We start from the raw sequence: 25172 nt of genomic DNA, 5'->3' as shown, positions 1-25172 counted from the left end.
CTCTCCCATGCCTGTGGTCAGTGCCTGGGCCCCTTGGTGGCCTGGAGGGGGTGCCCAAAGAACAGGGCTCTCACCTGTGATGTTGCTGAGCCCCAGGTTGCTGAAGGACAGAACCACCCAGATGGGCTCAGTCTCCCCAGAGGCCACGCACATCTTCTTGGTCAGATGACGTTTGCCGGGATGCCCGACAAACTGGGTGCCCTTGGGAACGGAGATCTTCACATACACCTGTAGGGGGTGGTGTGCACTCACGGTGCCTGGATCTGCGTGCCTCCCAGCACACCCCACCGCCCAGCGCCCACCCCCACCGCCGGCCTTGTCAGCCTCTCCAAAGGCTATGCCCTCCTTACAAAGCCCTCCTTCCAGTTCTAACCAGAACCAATACTCACCACTGTCCTGCTGGGAGCCTCCTTCCTCCCTCAGCTCCCCACATCCCACAGGTCCAGTTCCCCTCAGGACCAAGACCTCCTCTGACCCTCTCTCCAACCACTGAGGTCCACAGCATCACAACAGCTCTGTGTGTGCCCGTGTGTCTCCGTGTCCACGTGTCTTTATAACCCCAACCTAGAACAAGCTTTCTCCACGTTTGTCCAGCCAGCACATATGAAGTACCTAGTGGGTGCAGAGGCCCTGCAAGGAGCTAAAGAAACAGAACTGGCCCTGGCCAGTGTTGCACAGTGGTTAGAGCATCAGCCCACACACTGAAGGGTCGCAGGTTCAATTCCGGTCAAGGGCACATACCTGGGTTGCTGATTCGATCCCTGGCCCGTCAGGATATGTGTGGGAGTCAATCAATCAATGTTTCCCTATCTATCTATCTATCTATCTATCTACCTACCTACCTATCTCCCTCCCTCCCTCCTTTCCTTCCACTTTCTCTAAAAATCAATGGAATAAATATCCTCCAGTGAGGATTACTAAAAAATAATAAATAAATAAACAAACAGAAGTGAATAAACACTGAGCCTGTGGTAGTGAGTAGGGCCAAGTTGAGCTCTCACGCCTAGTTTATAGATCGGAAAACTGAGGCAAAATGAGCCGGTAATTCAGCCAGGCTAAAGCCCATAGGGTCTTCTGAGGACAGTGAGACATGGATGTGTTGAGACCACATCCCGACCCCCAGCGCCCTTCAGGTCACAAATTCCAACCACTCCCTTGACAAGTGTCATTTTCCAGGAAAAGCCAGAAATCTGTTTGGAGGGGTAAAGTCTCTTGGTTTCCACAGTGTCTCTGGTTTGAGCCACAGCTCACATCTTCTGTTGTCGACATGAAGCGGGCCAGAGGCCCTGGGGTTCCTGTGCACATGGGCAGGGACAGGAGAAAGACAAGCGCATCCCCAGTGCCCAGCGGGGCGGGGCGAGGCTGAATCCTGCAGCTGGAGCTCTGGGTCACTCTGCAGAGAGCAGCAGGCTGGCTCCTAGCTGGACCCTGACCCTGTGCCCCACATTCCTCTCTGCCCCAGCCTCAGTTTACAATCCCTGCCCCTGAGAGCTGCCTTCTCCCCTCCCTTCCTCTCACCCACCAGCTGACACCCAGGCTGAGCTAGTGCTCAAAGATGACAGAAGTCAGGGAGGGCCGGTGCCCCTGGTCTCTCCAAGCTGCACCAAAACACAGCCCCCCAAGCACCCCCTCCCCACTGCGCCCCCACCTGATCTTGGTCTTCACGGGTCCCCCACCTACCTGCCATTCCTCTTCGTCACTACCTTCTGAAATCCTCCCAGCCTCCAAGGTCAGCCTCCTCTAGGGGAGCTGTTGTGGGTTGAACTGTGTCCCCAAAAAGATATGTTGAAGTCCTAACCCCCATTGCCTGTAAATGTGAGTTTATTTGGAAATAGGGTCATCAAGTTATAATGAGGTCTTAGGGTGGACCCTAATCCAATATGACTGGGGTCCTTCCTTATAAGAGAAAACTTGGACACAGCCATTTACAGAGGGAAGGTGGCCATGTGAAGACCGAGATGGGAGCGATGCAGCCACACACAAGGAACACCCAGGGCTGCCAGCGGCCACCAGAAATGGGAGAGCCACGGTGCAGACGCTCCTCAGAGTCCCTAGGAGGAGCCGACTCCACCCTCACCTTGACCTTGGACTCTGGCCTCCGGAACTGAGAGAGAATACACTTCTACTGTTTTGTTTTGTTTTTAATTCTCACCCAAGGATATTTTTCCATTTACCATCAGATAGAGTAGGAGGCAGAGAGAGTGGGAAAGAGGGAGAGAGAGAAACATCGATTGGTTGCCTCCCACACGACCCGACCCGGGCTGGTGACCAAACCACAACGGAGGTACGTGCCCTTGACTGGAATCGAACCCGCGACTCATTGGTCCAGGGGCAGGTGGTCTAACCGCAGAGCAAAACCGGCCAGGGTCGTTTCTACTGTTTTAAGCCACCCAGTTTGTGCTCCTCTGTCACAGCTGCTACAGAAATGGATACAGAAGCCTTTTCCATTTCCTCAGAGGCAGTAGAAGAATGATATTCTGTGACACATGAAAATTATATGAAATTCAAATTTCAGTGTCCAGAAATAAAGATGTGTGGGCCCATCCAAGTACATGTCCTCCACAATGGCTTTCCTGCTACTACAGAGGAGACGGAATGTTTGCTATCTGGCCCTTTGCAGAGAAGCGTGCCGACCCCGCTCCATGCCATCACATGTGATACCTGCAGGCCAGGAGTCAGGGATGGCGGCGCCATCACACCCGGGACCCCCAACGCACCATGCACACATGCCCACCCCAGCCCCGCCCAAGCTTAGATGGCTGGTAAATTAGAAGCTGATCTCATCCTGCCTCTGTGTCCTCAATAACACAGATGCTGCCCCCTGCAGTCCCCCCACCCTGCTTCCCCAATACCAAAGATGCTATCCCCATGGCCCCCTGGAAGACCTCATCCCCCCAACTCCTGACATCATGGGTGCTGCCCTGCCACAGGAAAGGCTGTGTGGGGTTACAGGCTCAGTACCTCAGTGCAGGTGCCCATGTAGTTGTAGATGCTGAGCGGGATCTTGACCTGCTCCCCACGGACCACATGGGAGGGCAGTGTGAAGTCCACAAAGAAGGGCTTGAAGGTCTTCAGCAGGGAGGGCTTGGCGATGCCCAGGCCCCACGCAGAGGACAGACCCACAGCCTCGCCCACCCAGCTGGTGATAGAGTCGGGGACCTGCACACTGAATGTCTCCTCGCCAGACGGGTCACTGCAGAAAGATGGACAAGCCGTGGGCCCTCCCAGGGCCATGCTGCAGTGGCTAGGTAGGAACAGATGACTCTAGCCACATGGCCTTGGGGCCCAGGGAGGTGCCCCCTGCACCTTGGAAATGATCATTTAAGGGTTTTTTTAAGTCCAGCTTGTGTGGCTCAGTGGTTGAGCGTCGACCCATGCATCGAGAGGTCACCAGTTCGATTCCCAGTCAGGATACATGCCCAGGTTGTGGGCTTGATCCCCAGTGGGGGGCATGCGGGAGGCGGCCAATCGATGTTCTCTCTCATCGATGTTTCTATCTCTCTCCCTCTCCCTTCCTCTCTCTCTAAATTCAATAAAGAAAAAAACTTCTTCTTTTTTTTTTTTTATCCTCACCTGAAGACATTTTTCCATTTTTTTGTTCAGATAGAGTGGGAGGAAGAGAGAGGAAGAGAGAGAGAGAGAAACATTGACGTGAAAGGGACACATCAAGTGGTTGCCACCCACACAACCAACCAGGGCCGGGGACAAACTGCAACCGAGGTACACGCCCTTAGTGGGAACCAAACCCGGGTCTCTCTGGACCGCAGGCCAACGCTCTAACCGCTGAGCCAAACTGGCCAGGGTGAAGTAGTCTTTTTAAGCATGTGACAGCAGAAAGCCCTTCCTTTGCCCTGCTTCAATGTAATCAGAAACATGAGTGGCTCTCAGGGCAACTACAGACACAGGCCCCAAAATACAGAGGTACAAACTTTAGCAGTACGTGCTCTGCCCAGTTTAGGGGGGAAAGATGCTCAATCGAGGGGACTAGTCACTTAGGGCATGCTCGTGAATCCCAGAAAGGTATGTCCACGTCCTGACCGCAGGTACCTGTGAATGTGGAAACAGAGCTTTGTAGGAAGAACTGGTTAGCATGAGATCATGCTGGAGTAGCGTGGTCCCTAATCCAATAACAGGTGTCCTTATAAGAAGAGGAACATTCTGATACAGAGGGCAAAAGGCCATGTGAAGGTAAGACAGACACACAGGCAGAGAGCCATGGGAAGAGAGAGGCAGAGATTGGGGTGATGCTGCCACAAGCCAAGGGATGCCTAGAGCCCCCCAAAAGCTGGAAAAGACAATGAAGGATCCTCCTCTAGAACCTTTGGAGGAAGCTCAGCCTTGTTGACACCTTCATTTCGGACTTCTGGCCCCTAGAACCATGAGAGAATAAATTTCTATTGTTTTAAGTCCCCTAGTTTGTGATCATTAGTTACTGCAGACCCAGGATACTGATATAATACCCACCCAAAAAAAAGAAAGAAAGAACATAAAAAGTCTTATGAATAATTTTTTTTTATCCTCGCCGGAGGACCTTTCTGCATTTATCCTCAGACAGAGCAGGAGGGAGAGAGGGGGGAAGAAAAAGAGAGAAATTTCAATGTGAGAGAGACACATCAAGTGGTTGCCACCCACATGGCCCCATCCAGGGCCGGGGACAAACTGCAACCGAGGTACTCGCCCTTAGCGGGAACCGAACCCGGGTCTCTCTGGTCCGCGGGCCGACGCTCCAACCGCTGAGCCAAACCGGCCAGGGCTATGAATAATTTTTCAATTGATTACAGGAAACAATATTTTGTACATATATAAAATACATCCTTCAAATGAACGCCCCCTGTTTCTTTTTACCCTTTTTGACATGGCACTAGGAAATCTGAAATCACATATCGGACAGCGCTGCTCGAGAAACACGCCAGAGTCCCCCTACCCCCACCAATGGCACATTGCTCACTCTGGGATGGCTCTGGGGACTAACTCTATTGTCTCCTTTGCATTTTCAGGATGTCCTTTTGAGATTTGTCTTAACATTTGGTGCAAAAGTGCTCAGTGAAAAATAAAACCTACAACCCAAGGAGAAGCTCAAGAATTGAAGCCAGAATCGTCCCTGGCCAGGCTGCTGCTCCTCACCCACCCGTCCACCTCTGTCCACTTCCAGGAGCCTGCCTGGGTGGGCCTCACCGGGCAGCCAGCCTCCCCCGCCTGCAGCATGCAGCCCAGACTGCCCGTCAGGCCCTGCAGTGCCTGTGGTATCTACTGGCCCCTCTGCGAGGGTCACTCTGCCGCCCCCTCCACAACTCAAGTTCAGCCTCTTCCCATTTGGCAGAACTTTCATGGCTTTCTATGGTCACAGCCAACAGAGGGAGAGGAAACATCACAAATCTCAAATCCCTGGCTGCAACCCTCTGCAGCGCTCCCCGGCCCATGCGGCCTTCACACCCTCCTCTCAGCCCTCCCAGCTCACTCCAACCTGTGGAAATCCACCAGCCTCTCCCACCTCCAGCTCTTGCCCATGCTGTCCTTCCACCTGGACACCCTTCCCTTCCTTGTTTATCCATCTTGTGGGACTCAGCATGGTCTCCACCTGCCCTGGGCGCCTCTCCAGCTTCTCCAGAGTTCCTCTTCTGCTCTCGAGCCCTGTGCCCAGCCCACCATGAGAACACGGCCCTACTAAAGCATGAAGCCTCTTAGGGCACACATTTTAAATTCTGTAAGTAAGGGGACCCTGCCCACCTTGTTCAAGACACTGTTCCTGGCACCAAAAACCACCCGGCACCTAAAAAGCAGGTACATTTGAATGACGATAGCCAGAGAACCCATCTTACATCTGCGGTCCCAGAGCAAAATGTAGTAATCTGGATCTATTCTGACCAGGAGGTAAGCCTTCCCATAATGGGGACACACACGGCTGTGAGGAACTCCCAGGGGTGTGCTCAGTTATGTGTGGAGCACATGCCGTGTGCCTTTGGCGCCTCGGGCCTAGAAGGGGGCCCTGGTCAGGAGTGGGCCCACCCGAGGGCCCAGGGGGCTGCACTTTCATGCCCCCCTGGTTTGCCAGGGCAGGCCACCACCGCCTTCTACTGGCGCCATCGGTGTTCTCATACTGAGCATAGAGAGAAAAAAGCCAATTGCATCCGGCAGGAATTTGGCAGAGCACTGCTGCTCCAAGGAGAACTAAAAGGAGAAAAAGTGGGGGAAAGAAATGTGTTCAGAGAAGCAGCCTGTGTTTTGGGCAGGAGTCCAAGTCCCTGAGGAGTGAGGAGGAGGTAGGTGAGGCCGAGTTCATGTTCCAGGGAACTGCAATCGTTTTTAATGAGGTCGTTATGCAAACAGAGAGGATAGAGTTACCCCAACAGGGAGTCGTAAGAGGCACAGAGACCTTGAATTTTCTATTTCATGGGCAGATGTCGGAGGCTGCAGCAGGATTCAGAGCTGACTTCATGGCTTTGGGGTTTATGTGTCAGAAAAAGACGCCCAACATCTTACTCAGCTGTGGGTGCAGAGCTGCAGGCAAATCCCCTGGGAACCATCTGGACTTACATGTACCTCAGAGTCAGCCCACAAAGACGGCAAAGGAAAGGAGTCCGCTGTACCTGACGTTGAGACAGTGCCAAAGCCATGTTTCTGGGAAGAAGGTCCTTTTCCTCTTCTCTGCTCTATGGGGAAAAAGAAGTGATTCAAGTTTCATACACATAATTTAATTCTGTTACCTGGCAGCTTAGCATTCTACTCAATTAGGACATAATATGTTAATTCACGTGTCAGTTAACATTCTACTCAGGATATAAAATGTCAATTCTCTTACTTGGCAGGGTTAACATTCTTCTTGATTAGGACTAGAAGTGAGGCACCACAGGCTCGGCAGTCACCTTAAAATAACAGTGGTGCTTCATTTCCTGCATTTAGAAGGCAAGAAGAACCGCAGGGACCACCTCACATCCTCCCCTTTACTTCTTTCCCTCCCTGGGTGTGCCCTGACTTTCCGCCCATGGCATTGAGCTCTTCGTCACCCCAGCCCCTCCCACTGCCTGAAGAGTGCCTTTCGTTCTTGGTCCATCCTCAGACCCATCTTCCCTGAGAGCTGTTCCTTCACTTAAAAATAATAAAGGCCAACTCGAAATTTAGCAAAACCTCTCTAAATTAAAAATAGTCACATTCTTTTAACCTGTAATACCTCTCCCAGGAATGACCCTGGAAATGCCCCAAATCACCTGTGCAAAGACAGACAGATGGAGTAGGTCATGGCAGCCCTGTGAGAAACAGCTGAAATCTCCATCAGTAGGGGGACTGGTTAATCATAGACAGTACATTCATTCGGTGGAATATTATGTATCAGTGAAAAAGAGTGAGGTAAGCATATACAGTATGCACTGATATGGAATATCTCCAAGACTTATTGCTGACTTAACAAAAAGGAAGTACAGCCTGGCCAGTGTGACTCAGTGGTTGAGCGTCGACCCATGCACCAAGAGGTCGCCAGTTCGATTCCTGTTCAGGGCACATGCCCAGGTTGCAGGCCTGATCCCCAGTGGGGGGCACGCAGGAGGCGGCCTATCGATGTTCTCTCTCATGGATGTTTCTATCTCTCCCTCTCCATTCCTCTCTCTAAAAATCAAGAAAGAAAAATAATTTTTTTAAAAAGGTACAAAACAGTATTATCGTCTTCTCCATTTACTTTTTGTAAAAATCCTCATATATACACAAAGAATTTTCTAGAAAGATAGCTAAGAAATTATTGACCATGGTTGTCTCTAAGAAGGGAATGGAGGCTCTGGAGGTGGGAGACTTCTACTTCATTGTATAACCTTTCATACTGTTCGAAAAAATTTTAACCACATGCACAGTTAAGAAAAACATCTTGTCCTTGGAATAAGAATGTGATCCAATTACAAAAAGTCATAGACACCTGCTTTTTTGCTTTTTTTTTTAAATTTTTTTATCCTCACCCAAGGACATTTTTTCCATTTTTTGTTCAGATAGAGTGGGAGGGAGAGAGAGAAAGAGAAACATCGATGTGAAAAGGGCACATTGAGTGGCTGCCACCCACACGACCCAACCAGGGCCAGGAACAAACTGCAACCGAGGTACATGCCCTCAGTGGGAACCGAACCTGGGTCTCTCTGGACCGCAAGCCGACACTCCAACCGCTGGGCCAAACCGGCCAGGACCAGACACCTGCTTTTTAAGGCATTTCTTGTGCCTTGCTGCACTGGAATTTTCAGTTGCCTTTGTGGTTTTGGGTTTCAGAAGGCTGCTTTTGTACCCACTCCAGGCCAAGCTCTCGAGGCCCCTGGGCAGTGGCTGACTGGTGGAGGCTGGGGGACCAGTATTCACCTTCCTCACCCAACCCCATCCTAGGAATGCTTCTGTGTGCATCCAAACTACCAAAGGAGGAGCCTGGTCTGCCCATGCCCTGATTTGGATGTGGAAACTAGGACCCCTGTGGGCCTGCCCCACTCCTGCTAAGTGTGTGGCCCAGGCAGAAAAAACCCAGGGGACCCAGCTACTCAAGAACCACTGCAGAGGGAACTGGGGGATTGAGAAGACTCTCAGTTTGCGAAGAGAAAGCTTGAAAGATGGAGAGGGTTTTCATGGACAGGCCTATCAAGGCGGAGGGCCCTCTGGTCCACCTCTGGTGCAAGGAGAGACCCAGATACTGAGGGACTGCTGACTACACTGGCCCCAGTCCTGGCCCCTTGGTTCTGTGCTCTCTCTCGGGGAAGTAGGTGGGAAAGAGGACATCCGAGCCTTGCCCTGCCTGTCCCAGCTCACATGCCCTTATATCCGGAGAGAGTGGAGAGGCAACGCCTTCAGAGCACCCTTCCCTCTCCCAAGCCGGCTGGCTGAGACCTGTGACTGAGAAGCCAGTGGCAGAGGCAGAGGAATGGAAGGGGTGGAAGAAAGAAGAGGTGCACAATAGGGGAGCAGAAGGAAGGGAACGAAGAGGGAAACAGGAGAGAAGAGAAAACATCACTTCTTGTGAAACAAAGGTTTCCGTGACTCCAGGGACAAAGCCACAAACCTAAGGAAGAGATGTGAACTCCTCTCTTTCAGTAACTGGTAAGTTAGTAAACAAACAAAAAATGAGTAAGGATATAGAGAATCTGGGTACCACTATCAGTAGATTTGACCAAAAGTATGCGTAGAGAGCCCTGTACCCAGTGATGGGGGTTTGGATATTCAAATAGACATGAGCATTTACAAACACTGGCAATATAGTCAGTCTCCAAAGTAAAAACCAGATGATGATTATCATACAGACCATGCTCATTGGATATGATCACATTTGAAACAAATTTACAAAACACATTTAAAAATAACTTGAAAATTTAAATCACTTCTGGACAAATCACAGCTCAGAGAGGAAATATTCTGAGCTATCATGGAAACACTTCACAGCACAACTCAGGTGCAGCCAAAGCCTTCAAAAAGCTTAAACATTTAAAGTTAAAATAAGAAAGACTGAAAAGTAAGTATTTGGTGTCCAACTTGAGAAGGCAGAGAGTTGGAGGAGAAGGAGGAAGAGAGAGAAAAAGAAGCAGGAAGAAAGAGAAAGGCTGATAAAACTTTCTAAGCAGAGTCTCTAGGAGCTAGAGGATCAAGCTCCAGCTGCCCTCCCTGACCTGGTCTTTCTGTCCCTAGGCAGGTGTGCTCCCCTGATGGACCTTCCTCTCTCTGTTCCCCAACCCATGCACTGGGGCAGGACCAAGAACTGGGAGGGTGGGGCTGAATGCTCAGTGCTCCAGCCCACTAGGGCAATGGTGCTTTTGTTCCCAAGGGGACATTGGGTGACGGCTAAAGACATTTTCACTTGTCACAACTGGGGGAAATTGGTGCTACTGGCATCTGATGGGTGGAGTCCAGGGATGCTACTCAATATCCTACAGTACATGGGACAGCCTCACCACAGAGAATGATCTGGCACCAGCCTTAGATGTCAACAGGGCAAAGTTAGAAAACCCTGCTCAAAGCAGTGGCAATTACCTGGCAGGTTGCCTCGAGGATGGTACTGCCACCAGACTCCCTGTGTGGGGCTGGAAGGCGAGGACAGCCTCATCGGTGTATAAGCCACCATCCTGCCGGTGGTTCAGGCTCACCAGGTCAGTCATCACCACCAGTCCTGTTTCCTAGGCAACAGACAACATCCAGACCCACCGTGGGGAAGTGGATGTGATGTCCCCAACAATTCTCATCACCCTGAGGCCACTGATCCAAATTGCTTCTGTGTCATGGTCCTGCTGCAGGCTTGGTGACATGGATTGAGGGGGTCATGGCACCCAGTGACCATCAAGGGCAGAGTAGAGGAAAGGCCAATACATTTGTGGCTAAGACACAAAAGACCACATGTTGTATGATTCCATTTACATGAAATGTCCAGCACAGGCAAATCTATAGACAAAGCAGACTGGTGGTTGCTAGGGGCTGTGGGATGGGAAATAGGAAGTGACTGCTAATGGGGATGGGGTTTCCTTTTGGGGTGATGAAACGTTTTGGAACTAGAGAGGAGGTGGTTGCACAACATTGCAAATATACTAAATGCCACTGAATTGTTCAGTTTAAAATGAGTTCGTTTTCTGTTGTGTGAATTTCACACACACACAAATCAATTGTTGCAGTGACTGACCCAGACCAAGGGCCAATGACTGTGAGCTGCAGTTATTACTGTTATAATTATCCTGATCACTCTGCTAATTATTGGGAACAATGAGATTGAGAAGCCCCATCCTAGACCAGCTGACTCTGCTTTGTGAATAGAAATCTAAACCTAGTTGCTTTGACTCAGAAACAGCACCTCTAATTCCAAAAGCTGGCAGGACCCAGGGGTTCAAATCAATAGGCATTCAACAAATATGTCATTGAAACGTCATTTGTTCCAACATAGATATATAGATATAGATAAGATGTGTAATAAATATATTTTTAGCTAATATAGAAAAATAAATATATTTTTAGCTAATATAGAAAAATAAGCCATTTGTTCAAATATACTATATATGTTTTATATATGTATATATACTTTTTTAGCTAATACAGCGGAAGTTTGAGATCTAGGTGGTAGGTATACAGGTGTTTATAAACTTATTCAACTTTTCCATATATATGAAAAATTCCATAGTAAAAACAGCGAGGGGGGTCTTTTAAATGACTTTAAAACTGGGATGAAAAGCACCTTCAGATGGGCTGTGCATGCGAGTGGAGCCCATCAGCATGCTAAGGCGAGTTCCCAGCATGATCTAGACCGACACCGGTGTACATGGCAGCTGCCGGCACCACCCGGCCCTTGTAGGCAGGAAGAGGGATGGACAGGAGCTACAAATGTCATCGCAAGTGAACCTGCCACCTCAGAACACGGCCACCTGCTCCCAATGTGAAGGTTTTCCTTCCAGCAAAGCATTGGAACATCATTGCTCCCTGTCAAGTTCAAGTTGTCAGTCCACCTGATAACCATTCTACTCTCAACAGCCTTGCACATTGGGAGGGTCCGTGTATGAGCTTTCACTGGGGAGAATCCCAACTGAGTTCTACAGTAACAAGAGTTCGGAAGCCTCCACCCTCACCCATTTCTGTATACTCAGAACCCTTTGTTTTCAAAAGGAGAGGAGCATAGAAGTGGGCAGTGGGCTCCCAGACCACCTCTCCTTACGGTGAAGGCAAACCCGGAGTCCTTGGTGACGCCCCAGAGCCATGGGAAGATGAAGGAGCGCCGGCGTCGTCGGGACGTCAGCCCAGCCCCCCAGAAGGGTCCGTCCTCCCACGACACCCTGAAGGCATCAGCAACATCGTACTCTTCCAATTCCTGGAAAACCTATAGGCAAAGGAGAAGTGGGGATCAGTCAGCTAAGGGGTTCTTTCAGTCCAAACAGGCTCTCGTGAGTCTGGCATGCTCTCATCTCAATCTCCTTTCACATACATCGCTGGGAGACACCTTAGGCGACAGGCATTGCTGGTATTAACATTAAGATAAACGGAACCACTTTAAAATGGAGCCGGAGCTGCCAACCCAGAGGAATTGCCTTTCATGCCTCAACCTTTGGAATATAAAACCAGGGCCAAATAACCTTTGGACTGGGCCTAAAGCAACATTGTGCCCCAAAGAACTGTTTGTGAAGATAACAAGAAGCAGTTATTATTATTATTTTCTTTATTGATTTTTTTTTTTTTTTTTATCCTCACCCGAGCACATTTTTCCTTTTTTTTAATCCTCACCCGAGGACACTTTTCCATTTTTTGTTCAGGTAGAGTGGGAGGGAGCGAGAGGAAGAGACAGAGAGAGAGAGACATCAACGTGAAAGGGACACATCAAGTGGCTGCCTCTCACACAACCCAACCAGGGCCGGGGACAAACCACAACCAAGGTACGTGCTCTTAGCGGGAACTGAACCCGGGTCTCTCTGGACACTCTAACCGCTGAGCCAAATCGGCCAGGGCTCTTTATTGATTTTTGAGAGAGAGGAAGGGCGAGGGAGAGATAGAAACATCGATGAGCAAGAACATCAATTGGCTACCTCCTGCGTGGCCCCCACTAGGGATCAGGCCCACAACCTGAGCATGTGCCCTGACCGGAAATCAAACCGGTGACCTTTTGGTACATGGGTCAATGCTCAACAACTGAGCCACACCGGCCAGGCGAAAGCAGTTATGACTATCAGATTCATGACTATTAGACTAAAAAAATTTGTCCTGGCTGGTTTGGCTCAGCGGTTAGAACATTGGGCTGTGGTAGAGAGAGACCCAGTTTCGGTTCCCACTAAAGGCATGTGCCTTGGTTGCAGTTTGTCCCCGGCCCTGGTTGGTCGTGCGGGAGGCAGCCACTCGATGTGTCCCTTTCACATCCATGTTTCTCTCTCTCTCTCTCTCTCTCTCTCTCTAACTCCCACTCTATCTGAACAAAAAATTAAAAAATGTCCTCGGGTGAGAATAAAAAAAATTTTTTTTTAAATGTTTAGAATTAGCATCACTCTGTTATGTTACCTGCACCAACAGAAATGCATTCCTTCTATTGATGTAGTTGTTCCTCTGCCCTTCCTCATAAATACTCTATGTCTTTGTCTCCTTACCAGACACTATTTGGGCTTCTACCTAAATCAATGTGTCCCAAATAGCTATTCTTATTGATATAGAATAAATGCTTGTTGCCTGTCACTTTGAAATCCCTTCTATAGTTAGGTTAGTAGTGGCATTAGCCCATTTTAAAGATGGGCAGACTGAGATTGGAAAGGTGGGATCTGGACAAAGTCATGCTGCACAGGTCTTCTGAATTTGACTCCAAGATCTTTCAACTGCACCAAAGCAGCAACAAGGAATGAACCCACAGAGAGAGATGAACCCACGGAGAGAAATGAACCCACGGAGAGAGATTATCTGGATTCACACTGGGTTCTTCACTTGAAAAGCAAGAGACCCCTGTGGAGGTATTGGAACCCGGCACCCAAGGGTCCCACTCACCTGGGCAGGAGTCAGCCGAAAACCAGACCTCAGCAGGTAGACACTCTTATCAACCAAGGCAACACACACGCAGCTGCCCCTTGCAGCCTTGACCCGCAGGTCAATGACCTCCCCAGGCTGGGTCTCATTCACTGAATATATCAGTGAAACCTAGACTCAAACACAGCAGAGAAATCAGGAGCTTGGCTAAACCCTCTCAAACCACCCACCCTCTCCCGCTGCCAAGGAGAGTCAGTCCTCGCTAGCTCAGCCGGAACCCTGACCTTGCCATCCAAGTGGGGACAAAAGTGGGAGGCAGAGTGACAGGAACTAGGCTGGTGCAACTGGGACATTCTGTGCAGCGGAGGGGAGGGGAGAGGTGGGGAGACAGGCGCTGGCCCAGAGCATGTTGCAGCCAGTTTCAAAGCCTGCTGTTGGGGACATAAGCGGTGTCCCTTAGGTCTGGAGCCCAGTCGGGACAGAGAACAGCTGACCATTTTTCCTTGTGTGTGATGAATGCAATCCCCATCAGGGTGATTTTGGAAAAGCTCCAGCTAAAATGCAACTTACGTTCTAAGTCAGGCAGCACTTACAAGTCCTGCTTGTCACCACAATGTGGCAGCTAGCACAGCCCACCCCAGCACTGACTCCCTGGGGCTCCCAATCCTAGATGGTGATTGCCCATCCCCCTTCTCTCCCCCCAGTTGGGATCCCAAAGTTCTACCTGGTTTTCAAAAGAGGTCTCCACAGTGAACTGGAGGCTGTCGGCAACCCCTTCTCCATTGTCCCTGATGTAGAAAACCAGCAGGCGGCCGAGGGGAACCATGCTGGGGGTCACAGCCAGTTGGAGAGAGGTCATACATACATTGAGCTCGGCTGCTGGAGCTTGAGGGGGCTCTAAGACAAGTCAAAGGTGGGAGAGGAGTGAGAACCCAGCATCCCACAGTGAGACCACCAATGGCCCAGGCTGCACAGCACAGGGAGGTGCTGGCGCAAGGCTAGTGCTCCGTGGACACTCACAGCCCTACCATCTCACTCAGAAGGGAAGGGAAGCGAAGCCCCGGAGTATGTAGGTGAACAACCCCCAAAGACCCATTCAGGCCAGTGGCTCTCACCCAGGGTGATGCTGCCCCCCAGGGGACATTCAGCATCATCTAGGGGCATCTGTGGTTGTCACAACTTGGAGGTGCTACTGGCATCTAGTGGGTGAGGGCTGGCATGCTGATCAAACCCTGCAGTGCACAGCGCAGAAAATGATAGGCCCTAAACCAATGCCAAGGGTCTATCTAGGAATCCATATATCTATCTAACCATGAGTCTGTCTGTCTGTCTATCTATCTATCTATCCACCCACCCACCCACCCACCTATCTATCCAACTATAAATCTATGTATCTGTCTATGAATCTATGTATCCATGAGTCAGTCAATCTGTCCAGCTGACTGTTCATCCATCCTTCTCTCTTCCACCCTCCCTCCCTTCCTCCTTCCTTCTATCCATACATCCATCTGTCCTTCTATCCATCCATTTATTCATCTATCTATCTATCTATCTGTCTATCTATCTATCTATCTATCTATCTATCTATCTATAAATCTATCCATCTATCCATCTCAGGAATTCTCACCCAGGTGACTTCTTTTCCCCCTAGGGACACTGGTGATGTCTGGAGATTTTTAGGCTGCCAGGCTGTGTGAATGGGTTGTTACTGGCTTCTGATAAGTGGAGACCAGGGATGTTGCTCCATAACCAGGACAGGGCACCACAGAGGACAACCTCCCCTCAAGTGTCCATGGTCCCCACTTCTGCTTTAGGCAGAAGAGCTGCGAAGAGGAGAGGCCTGGGGAAGACACTGAGACAGAAGTGGGTCTCCTGAGGAGCACATGGAGTCAAGGAGAGGGAAAGAAAGGCCTCCCAGGTGGGCAAAGGCTGACGGGGGCTGGCAGGAGGCAACACGGCAGAGTGTGGCCAGTGCAGGGGCCCCGCCGACTGCCGGCCTGCCTGGCCCCGGCACACACAGGAAGGACGGTCTTGAGGACCTGTCCACCTCGAGCAGCTGGTCACTCCTGCCATCCTGGCCCCAGCTCTGTCTCACCAGGGACACGTGTCCTCTGCCCTGAGGCAGGTTCCCCTCTTGGCTGTGTCCAGCTTACCTTTTCTTCCTGGGGCACCTGTCCCGGTCTCAGTGGTTCAGAAGGAAGAATAGAAACTCCAACCTGTGGCCTGGCTCACCTGTCTCAGAAAGGTGTGCAAAGCGAATCGGTGTCTCCAAGGCTGCCCGCCTGCTTCTCTGCTGGGTGACGTGGGCAGGCTGCTGGCCTGAGAGTACGATGTTGCCCCGTGCAGCCACCTCGTAGTACAGAGTGAAATTGCAGGGACATGTGGACTTCACGAAAAACTGGGATTCTTTCCCGACCTGTGGGAAACATATAGTAGGTGGGCCCTGCCTGGCACCCACAGACTGGCACCAATGCCACAGCACCCCCCCCAGGAAGATGGCCACTCTGGGGCCTGGGTTGCAGGTTCGATCCCCGGCCCTGGTCAGGGTCATGCAGGAGGCAACCAATCAATGTGTCTCTCTCTCACATCGATGTTTCTCTCTCTCTCCCTCCTTCCCTTTCCCTTTCTCTTTCTCTAACATTCAATGGAAAAAATATCTTCAAGTGAGGAATAACAACACCACCAACAACAAAGAAAAGCCAATGGCCTTTTTGCCAAAATGGAAAAGCTATTAAAATTCACATGGAGCCCTAGCTGGTTTGGCTCAGGGGTTAGAACCTTGGCCCACGGTTCAGAGTCCCGAGTTAGGTTCCCGCTAAGGGCACGTACCTTGGTTGCAGTTTGTCCCCGGCCCCGGTTGGGGTTATGTGGGTGGCAACCACTCGATGGGTCTCTCTCACATTGATGTTTTTCTCTCTCTTTTCCTCCCTCCCTCCCTCTTGCTCTATCTGAAGATGAATGCAAAAGTGACCTCATGTGAGAATTTAAAAAAAAAAAATTTCACATGGAAAAGTAAAGGATCCAGGACAACTAAAACAATCTTGAAAAAGAACACAATTGGAAGATACACGCTTGCTGATTTCAAAACTTACTGTAGAGCTACAGTCATCAAGATGGTGTGGTGCTGGCATAAGGACAGATGTACAGATCAATGGGATAGAACCGAGAGTGCAGAAATAAACCCATACAGCTACGGCCTAGTGATTTTCAGTGAAGGTGCCAAGACCATTCAATGGGAAAAGGACAGTCCTTTCAGCAGATGGTGCAAAAGACTGAAATTGGACCCTTCCTCACAACAAATACAAAAACTACTGGAAACAGTTTAAAAGTTTAAATGTAAGAGCTAAAACTATAAAACTCGTAGACGAAAACAAGGGTAAATCTTCATGATCTTGGATTAGGCAATGGTACCAAAACACAAGCAGCAAAAGAAAAAAAAAAAACACTAAACTAGATAAATTGGAATTCACCAAAATTAAACACTTTTGTACATCAAAGGACACAACTAGGAAAGTGAAAATATAACCCAGAGAATAGGAGAAAATGTTTGCAAATCATATATCTGATAAGGGCCCAGTGTCCAGAATACATAAAGAACTCTCACGATTCAACAATGAAAAGATAAACAACATTTTAAAAAGTAAAAGCATGAGGAGAAGCTGGATAAACAATATACAGGAATCGTAGGCCTGTATTCTTCACAAAGTCATAGTGATAAAAGGGGGGGGGGGACCAGTCCAGATCAGGAGTGACTACAAACACAGAAAAGCCAAAAGGAACATGTAAAGTGATCCTGAATAAAATGTGCATACAAATACACAAATGCAAACACACACACTCGTCACACGTATACATGTGCACATGCATGCATATGCACACGTACACATGTGTACACTAGATATAAGTTGCATCTTGAGAACACCTTTGAAAATCTGAATATTGCCTACGATTGGCCCTGCCGGTGTGGCTCAGTGGTTGGGCATCGACCATGCACCAAGAGGTTGCCAGTTGATTCCTGGGCACACGCCCAAGTTGTGGGCCCAGTCCCCAGTGAGGGGCATGCAAGAGGCAGCCAATCAATGTTCTCTCTCATCAATGTTTCTATCTCTCTCTCTCCCTTCCTCTCTCTCTAAAATCAATAAAGAAAAAAACATTTAAACAATATGACTGAGTTAACGTAATTTTCTTAGATGTGACAATGGCCTTGATTGAGGTCATGTTGAAGAATGTCCTTATTTTTAGGATACATTATGCTCAAATATTTAAGAGTAAAGATCATGATAAGTGTATCTTACTTTCAAATGCTGCAGCCAAAATTAAGTATAGGGAAATGGATGGATGGGTGGGTGGGTGGGTGGGTAGGCAAATGGATAGGTGGGTGGGTGGGTGGGTGGATGAAATGGATAGAGGCAAAATGTTATTCCATAAATCAAGGTAATTACACTTAAATTTTTTTCTCTAAATTTGTAAATATCCCCCTTATAAAAAGACACCCAAATAAAAGTCCCCTTCTGTTCGAGATATTGGATAGAAAGAAGGAAAGAGCACAAAGCTTTCTCTTCTCCTACACGAACCCTGTGGAGTCACTTCAATCCTAAAAGGTTGAGGTGACATTCCCATATACAGAGCAGCTCCTCCCTGCATGTGACTCACTGCAGAGCAAGGGGAGGGCCCGACACAGAGCCTGGGCTTGACTAAGCGCGGCCATTCTTGCCTCAATGCCCTGAGATTGCCCCCAGGACCCCTTGATGACAGTCTGGGGGTGTAGGAGAGCTGGAGCCTACTGACTTGACCCAGGCAGGAGGGAGACGTCCCTCCAAGAAGAAAGTTTGAGTGACTCAGCCAAGTCCTCACCTACTGGGAACAGCAGTGCTGGTAAGCTGGGGGCACAGGGCTCCTTCCTGCCCCCATGGGAAGGTGGTCAACGCCAACATCCCCACACCGCACCACTGGCTGAACAGCATTACAAGAACAGTGTGTTCGGCCAAGCTCCTGTCTGAGTTTCATGTTCTCATAAACCGCGCAGAGCGTCACCAACCCTGGGAGACAGATACGGCACCGATTCCTCTGAGCTGCATCCCAAGGCCCCTTCGACCTCGGGTCTGGGCAGGCCTGCCAGAGGTAGTGATTTGCACTAGGAGCGGTGCTGGTGAGCCTGCCACCACCCATGGCACCAAGCTCAGCGCTCAGTGCTCTAGTTAAAGGGACTAACCCAGTGCTTCATAAAACACACAGCTATATGTCACTCAGTAGGTGGGGAATAAACAAATCACAGTTCATCCATGACACATGATGGAGTATTATCCACCACTAAAATGAAAGGAGCTTTCAAATCATTAAAAGGCATAGAGAAAGCCTTGGCCAGTGTTGCTCAACGCTTAGAGCATCAGCCCAGGGAATGAAGGGTCTTGGGTTCGATTCCCGGTCAAGGGCATGTGCCTGGGTTGCAGGTTCGTTCGATCCCCGGCCCCAGTTGGGGCAAGTGCAGGAGACAACCAATAGATGTGTCTCCCTCAAATCAAAGTTTCTATCTCTCTCTCTCTCCCCCCCCTTCCTCCCTCCTTTCCACTCTCTCGAAAAATCAGTGAATAAATATCCTCAGATGAGAATGAACAAAAACAACAAAAGGCATGGAGGAAATAAAAAAGAAAAAGGCATGAAGGAGCCTTTGATGCAAGTTGCCGAGTGAAAGAAGCCAAACTGAAAAGTCTACATACGCTATAATTCTAACTATGCAACCTTCTGGAAAAGGCAAACACATAAAGACAGCAAAGAGATCAGTGGTTGCCAGGGGTATCGGAGAGGGATAAATAAGTGGAGAACAAAGGATTTCTAGGATAATAAAATCATTCTGTATAATACCGTAACGGTGGATGTATGTCACTGCACATTTGTCCAAACCCACAGAATGTGCAACCCCAGGAGAGAACCCCAACATACACTGTGGACTTGAGTTTATGGTAATGCACCAATAGTGGCTCATCCGTTGTAACAGACGTGCCACATTGATGCAAGGTGCTACTGATCGGGGAAAGTGCAGGGGACAGGAGGACACGCAGCTCTCCCAACCTCTGCTTGATTCTTACAGAACCTCCCCACTCACCACTCCACTCGTCTTAACTGGGGTCATATAATAACAGACTCAGAGAGAACTTAACGTGCCACCAGCTCCAAGTCCAGCTCTTGCACTCAGTCTGTCTGGAACTGTCTGGGGAGGACTGTTGGTGCTTTTGCACAAGAAGTGGAAGCCTCCAGACAGGAGGAACCCGGACCAACAGCAGAGGTCCCATTCAGGCCTGGGAGCAGCAGCACCCTAAGGGCAGGAGTCATGTTTGTCACAGTAATCCTGGGCCATGACCTTAATGTTCATCACAAATAAAATGCAGGCACTCATTCCGAGGACGACTCCCTTGCTGGAGGGATGTGGGCTCCAGCATCAGCATCAGCCCTGCTGGGGCATGTGCAGGCCCCTGGAGGCAGGTGCAGGCCCCCTGGAGGCAGGTGCAGGCCCCTGGAGGCAGGTGCAGGCCCCCTGGAGGCAGGTGCAGGCCCCCTGGAGGCAGGTGCAGGCCCCTGGAGGCACGTGCAGGACCCCTGGAGGCACGTGCAGGACCCCTGGAGGTACATGCAGGCCCCTGGAGGTACATGCACACTGCTCCCTGGGCCCCTGCTCCCTGGGCCCCGCCTGCCTGGAAACAAGCACACCTAGATGCCTTACCTGGAGGGGTTGGGAGGGTGGCTGAAGCTGCAGGTAGCACTGGCTTGGGGAGTACCAGCTGCTGAGAGACAGGTAGCTGGGCAGGTACTGGGTCCCCACAGGCTTTCCATTGAGGGCCGTCACCTTGGTCTGAAAAAGAGAGGGTACTTGGTCAAGGCCTGGGTGCCTGGAGTAAGAAGGGAATCTTGGGGATGTTTCTGCCTGTCCAGCCCTGCAGCAACACCCTCTCAGGCTCCAATTTCCCTTTGGGGAACCCCCGCCCCAATTCTCAGACAACAGGGTTTAGTGTGGCTAGCCTGTTCTTTCCAAGTGTCCAAGACTGACCACAGGGTGCTGAGGGTCGGCTAGGGAGAGACAGGTTGCCTACTTGGCCACCGGGAGACAGCTCCATCACTCCTAGGAACTGCCCCTGCACACCTCTCCTCTCCCCTCTCCCAGGCTGGCCAGCAGCCCGGGGCCTAAGGAAACAGCCTGCATAGGAAGTGAACGGAGGAGAGCAGTCAGGAGAGGGCGCGGATGTTCAGGACAGCACCCCAGGGGCTCTTGACCCAGCCCCCCGGAACTCACGGCCCTCCTCCTGCGTACCCCAGGTCCTGGTGGTTACCCCACTTTGCTCTTTGGGAGTTTGAACCTGTCACCTTTACTTGCTGCTAAAAGAATGCAGTTAACATAGGTGAGATATCAGAGGGGGAATTTAAGATCTATGTGTAATAAAAAATAAAGATGTTGGCCTGGCTTCGTCCAGCTCCTCAGCTCCTCGGAGGTAGCCTCTAAAGCCCTGGAATTTCAGAGCGGTAAGAGCACGTTTGTTATTCGTGGTGGTTCCTGATAATATGTGATAATGAGATGAATCAGGAAGGGAACAGCCACACCAGAAAGATCAATCATGTGATTAGGGGGCTGGGGATCTGAGCCACATGGTATCAGCCCAACCTCCAGGGAAGGGAGGTGGCTGGAGACAGTTCAGTCTTAAGGCCCATGATTCAATCAGGGGCACCTATGTAATGAAACCCCAATAAAATCTGTGGACACCGAAGAATAAGTGAGCGCCCCGGGTTGGCAGTTCTTTGTGTCTGTCATTACACATTGATGAGCCAGGGTCCCGACTCCATGGGGATGGCACCAGAAGCTTCAAATTTGGGACCCTCCCAGCTCACGTCCGAGGCATCTCTCTCTCTTTTAAATGTTATCTTTATTGTTGAAAGTATTACAGATGTCTCTCCCCCAACATTGTGCATCTCTCTCTTTGCTTTGTTCTAATTTGCATTATTTTACTATAATAAACTGTGATTGCAAAAAGTACAAACTTCCAGTTATAAACTAAATAAGTCCTGAGGACATAATGTGCAGCATGGTGACCACAGTCAACAATCGTGTATTGTGTATTTAAAAGTTGCTGAGAGAGTAGAACTTAAAAATTCTTTTCACAAGAAAAAATACTGAAAGTACGTGCGGTGATGGATGCTAACTAGACGTGCTGTAGTGGTCATTTCATAACGTGTACACATACTGAATCATTGTTACACATCAGAAACTAATAGAATGTTATATGTCAATGATAGCTCAATAAAAAATAATTAGACAATGTTTAAAATTGGTTCTGCTTTTTAAAAGAATTAAAGACTCTTTCTTAAGCAGTATTTGATAATAGAAATAGAAATAGAATAACAGTAATAGATAATAGAAATAGAATATCTTTCTGTTAAAGTAACTTTTTTTGGGAAAAGCTAAATTTTAGACATACATCTATGAGAAAGAAAATTATTTGGCTAATTCCGATATTTGAGTCATTTGGGGACTTTGCTCCTACTTAGTTGCTAGAAGACTAATGGAAATAAAGAAATGTCTTTCAATAGTTAAAAAACAAAAGCCTGTACTTGTAAAGTAGAGGTGCAGCAGGAACACCCAGATTTGTAGCCAGTTGGTAAAAAGTGTGAGTGGCCTGGGGACCCCCAAGCTTACGGCTTTGGTGGTTAAAAATCTTTAAGGACATGTTTTTGTCCACAGGAGACAGGGACCACAAGTGTCTTCAGCTCCCACCTACATGTTTATTCTCAGCTGGACCTGTCCTCATCATCCCAGTGTCCACGGGGTTGTCACAGAGCCGGGACCCCTCTTCAATCACTCCTTCTCCTACTTCCTCTAACAGTCGGACACTGAGTCCTAGCGATTCTACCTCACCAGCTCCAGGCTTGGTTGACCCCTCATTACCATCTCTTATGTGCCCACCTGTGGTTCCCCCGACCCACGACAGCCACTGGAGCAGTTGCTGGGTATTAACATTCAAATCACTCTGTCCCCTGACACTACCTTCTGAGTAAACCCCAAGCATCCTTGGGAGGTAGGGGTTAGGCCCGCTGACTCCCTCCTCCATACCTTTCTGAAATGGCTCAGCCTGCTGGGTACTTGCAGGACCCAAATGCACTATGATGGTGGTCCTCTGGGCCCCTGCATACATTGTTCCACCCTCCCAGAAGTAGCCTCCCGCCTTGCCCTGGGACAGCTGAGTTGTCTATTCCCATGTTGGGTTTCCCCATCAGACTATGAATTCACTCGGGGAAGGGAGAGTCCCCAGCCCACTGAGGCTGATGATTGCTAGCTGAATGACAAGGGTCCAAGTGACTCACCCACCTCCAGCCACACATGTTGGGCTGATGTGGGGATGGAAGGGATTTCAAACCCCACAAGCCCTCCCCGGGAGACAGATTCAGTGGTGTAGATGTTGTCCTTTGGTGTCAGCTCTGCCTTGATCTGGACAGTCACCCCCTCAGCCGGGCTGCCATCTGGGTAGGACAGCTCCACCTGGAAGGGGTCACCAAAGAGTCAATCTGGTTAGGGTGGTTAGGGCGACAACACTCCCCAAAATGATCTAGACTTGACCTGATTCCCACTGGAATCCCAGCTAGCTTCTTTGCAAAGATAGACAAGTTGATGCTAGAATTTACAAGGAATTGCAAGAGGCTCCAAGCAGCCAAAGCTAACTTTGAACAAAGGAGAATTCACACATTGCAACTAAAAAGTCACTACAAGGCTATAGTAATCTAGACAGTGGATGCTGGCATAAAGACAGACATGGAGACCAATGGGATAGAACTGAGAGTCTAGAAATAAAGCCCTGGCCGGTTTGGCTCAGCGGTTAGAGCGTCGGCCTGCGGTCTGGAGAGACCCGGGTTCGGTTCCCGCTAAGGGCATGTACTTCGGTTGCAGTTTGTCCCCGGCCCTGGTTGGTCGTGCGGGTGGCAGCCACTCGATGTGTCCCTTCACATCGATGTTTCTGTCTCTCTCTCCCTTCCTCTCTCTCCCTCCCACTCTATCTGTACAAAAAAATGGAAAAATATCCTCGGGTGAGGATAAAAAAAAAAAAAAAGAAAGAAACCCACACATCTACGACAGCCAACTGATCATTGCCAAGGGTGCCACGACTGTTCAGTGGGGAAAAGTATACTTTCTTCAACAAATGGTGCTGGGACCAGAGGATCTCCACATGTAAAAGAATGAAGTTGGATCCCTACCTCACATCCTCTATAAAAGTTAACTCAAAATAGATCACAGACCTAAATATTAGAGCTAAAACTATAAAACACTTAGAAGAAAACAGGAAAGCCCTGGCCGGTTTGGCTCAGCGGTTAGAGCGTCGGCCTGCGGACCAGAGAGACCCGGGTTCGGTTACCGCTAAGGGCATGTACTTCGGTTGCAGTCTGTCCCCGGCCCTGGTTGGGTCGTGCAGGTGGCAGCCGCTCAATGTGTCCCTTTCACGTCGATGTCTCTCTTTCTCTCTCTCTTCCTCTCTCTCCCTCCTGTTCTATCTGAATAAAAAAAATGGAAAAATGTCCTCAGTTGAGGATAAAAAATAAATAAAGAAAATAAAAATAAAGAAAACAGGAAAAAAAACCTCATGACCTTGGACTTGGCAAAGCAGTCACAGTGCAAATCAACACATGCTGGCCGTTAGCCTCACGCCATGCCAGGGTACGAACAGGGTGGGCAATGCCATGGACAGTTCCTTGTGACTCTCAGACATCAATCATTCAGTGGGTAAAACATGAGGTCAGAATGAGGGTTTCAGATGACATGGATGTTCTGAAACATGGTCAGTGTGCCCTGAGGGACTCTGGAGCAACCCTTCAACTGTGCAGGTATTTGGCGATGGGGTGACAGGGGCTTCAGCGGGTGTCATTCCCATTGACAGCTCTGTTCGTTTTGTTGTTGTTGTTATTCTCACCCAAGGATATTTTTCCATTGATTTTTTTAGATAGAGTGGAAGGAAGGGAAGGAGAGAGAGAAAGAGAGAGAAACATCAATGTGAGAGAGACACATTGATTGGTTGCCTCCCAAATGACCCCAACCAGGGCCAGGGATCAAACCTGCAACCCAGGTATGGGAATCGAACCTGAGACCCTTCAATCCCTGGGCCAACACTCTAACCACTTAGCAAACCAACCAGGGCAATAGCTTTGTTCTTTATTTAAATTTTTTTTCCTTTATTGATTTTAGAGAGAAAGGAAGGGAGAGGAAGAAGGAGATAGAAACATCAACGAGAGCCCTGGCCAGTTTGGCTCAGCAGTTAGAACATCAGCCTGTGGACCAGAGAGTCCCAGGTTCAATTTCAGCCAAGGGCATGTGCCTCGGTTGCTGTTTGTCCCTGGCCCCCCGGTTGGGGTCATGTGAGTGTTAACCAACCAATGTGTCTCTTTCACATTGATGTTTCTCTCTCTCTCTCCCTCCTACTCTGTCTGAAGATAAATGTAAAAATATCCTCGGGTGAGGATTTAAAAAAAAAAAAGAAACATCAATGAGAGAGAACATCAATTGGCCACCTCCTGCATGCCCCCCACTGGAAATTAGGCCCACAACCTGGGCATGTGCCCCGACCGGGAATTGAACCTGTGACCTCTTAGTTACTAAGACTTTAGTGCATGGGTCGATGCTCAACCACTGAGCCACACCAGCTGGGCTCACTCTGTTCTTTAATGCAGATGGTGAGTAATTTCTCAGCTGTACATGAAATGTTCCCCTTTTACTGAATTGACAGCCC

At 49.4% G+C, this 25172-nt stretch overlaps 1 protein-coding gene across 1 annotated transcript in view; it reads right to left on the bottom strand.

Moving 5' to 3' along the window:
* CPAMD8 (C3 and PZP like alpha-2-macroglobulin domain containing 8) overlaps positions 1-25172 on the bottom strand; it is a 67066-nt gene that overhangs the window by 21663 nt on the left and 20231 nt on the right. The window contains exons 12-21 of the mRNA XM_036240652.1: positions 22769-22939; positions 20138-20266; positions 15652-15835; positions 14144-14316; positions 13441-13590; positions 11639-11800; positions 9979-10121; positions 6588-6650; positions 2962-3193; positions 75-228 (exon numbers count right to left, since the gene is read on the bottom strand). Of these exons, the coding sequence (XP_036096545.1) occupies positions 75-228; positions 2962-3193; positions 6588-6650; positions 9979-10121; positions 11639-11800; positions 13441-13590; positions 14144-14316; positions 15652-15835; positions 20138-20266; positions 22769-22939 (1561 nt within the window). The remainder of the gene's footprint in view (positions 1-74; positions 229-2961; positions 3194-6587; positions 6651-9978; positions 10122-11638; positions 11801-13440; positions 13591-14143; positions 14317-15651; positions 15836-20137; positions 20267-22768; positions 22940-25172) is intronic.

Source organism: Molossus molossus, unplaced genomic scaffold (genome assembly GCF_014108415.1).
Source record: "Molossus molossus isolate mMolMol1 unplaced genomic scaffold, mMolMol1.p scaffold_m16_p_4, whole genome shotgun sequence".
NCBI lineage: Eukaryota > Metazoa > Chordata > Mammalia > Chiroptera > Molossidae > Molossus > Molossus molossus.
This window is presented reverse-complemented; position numbering and strand designations above follow the sequence as displayed.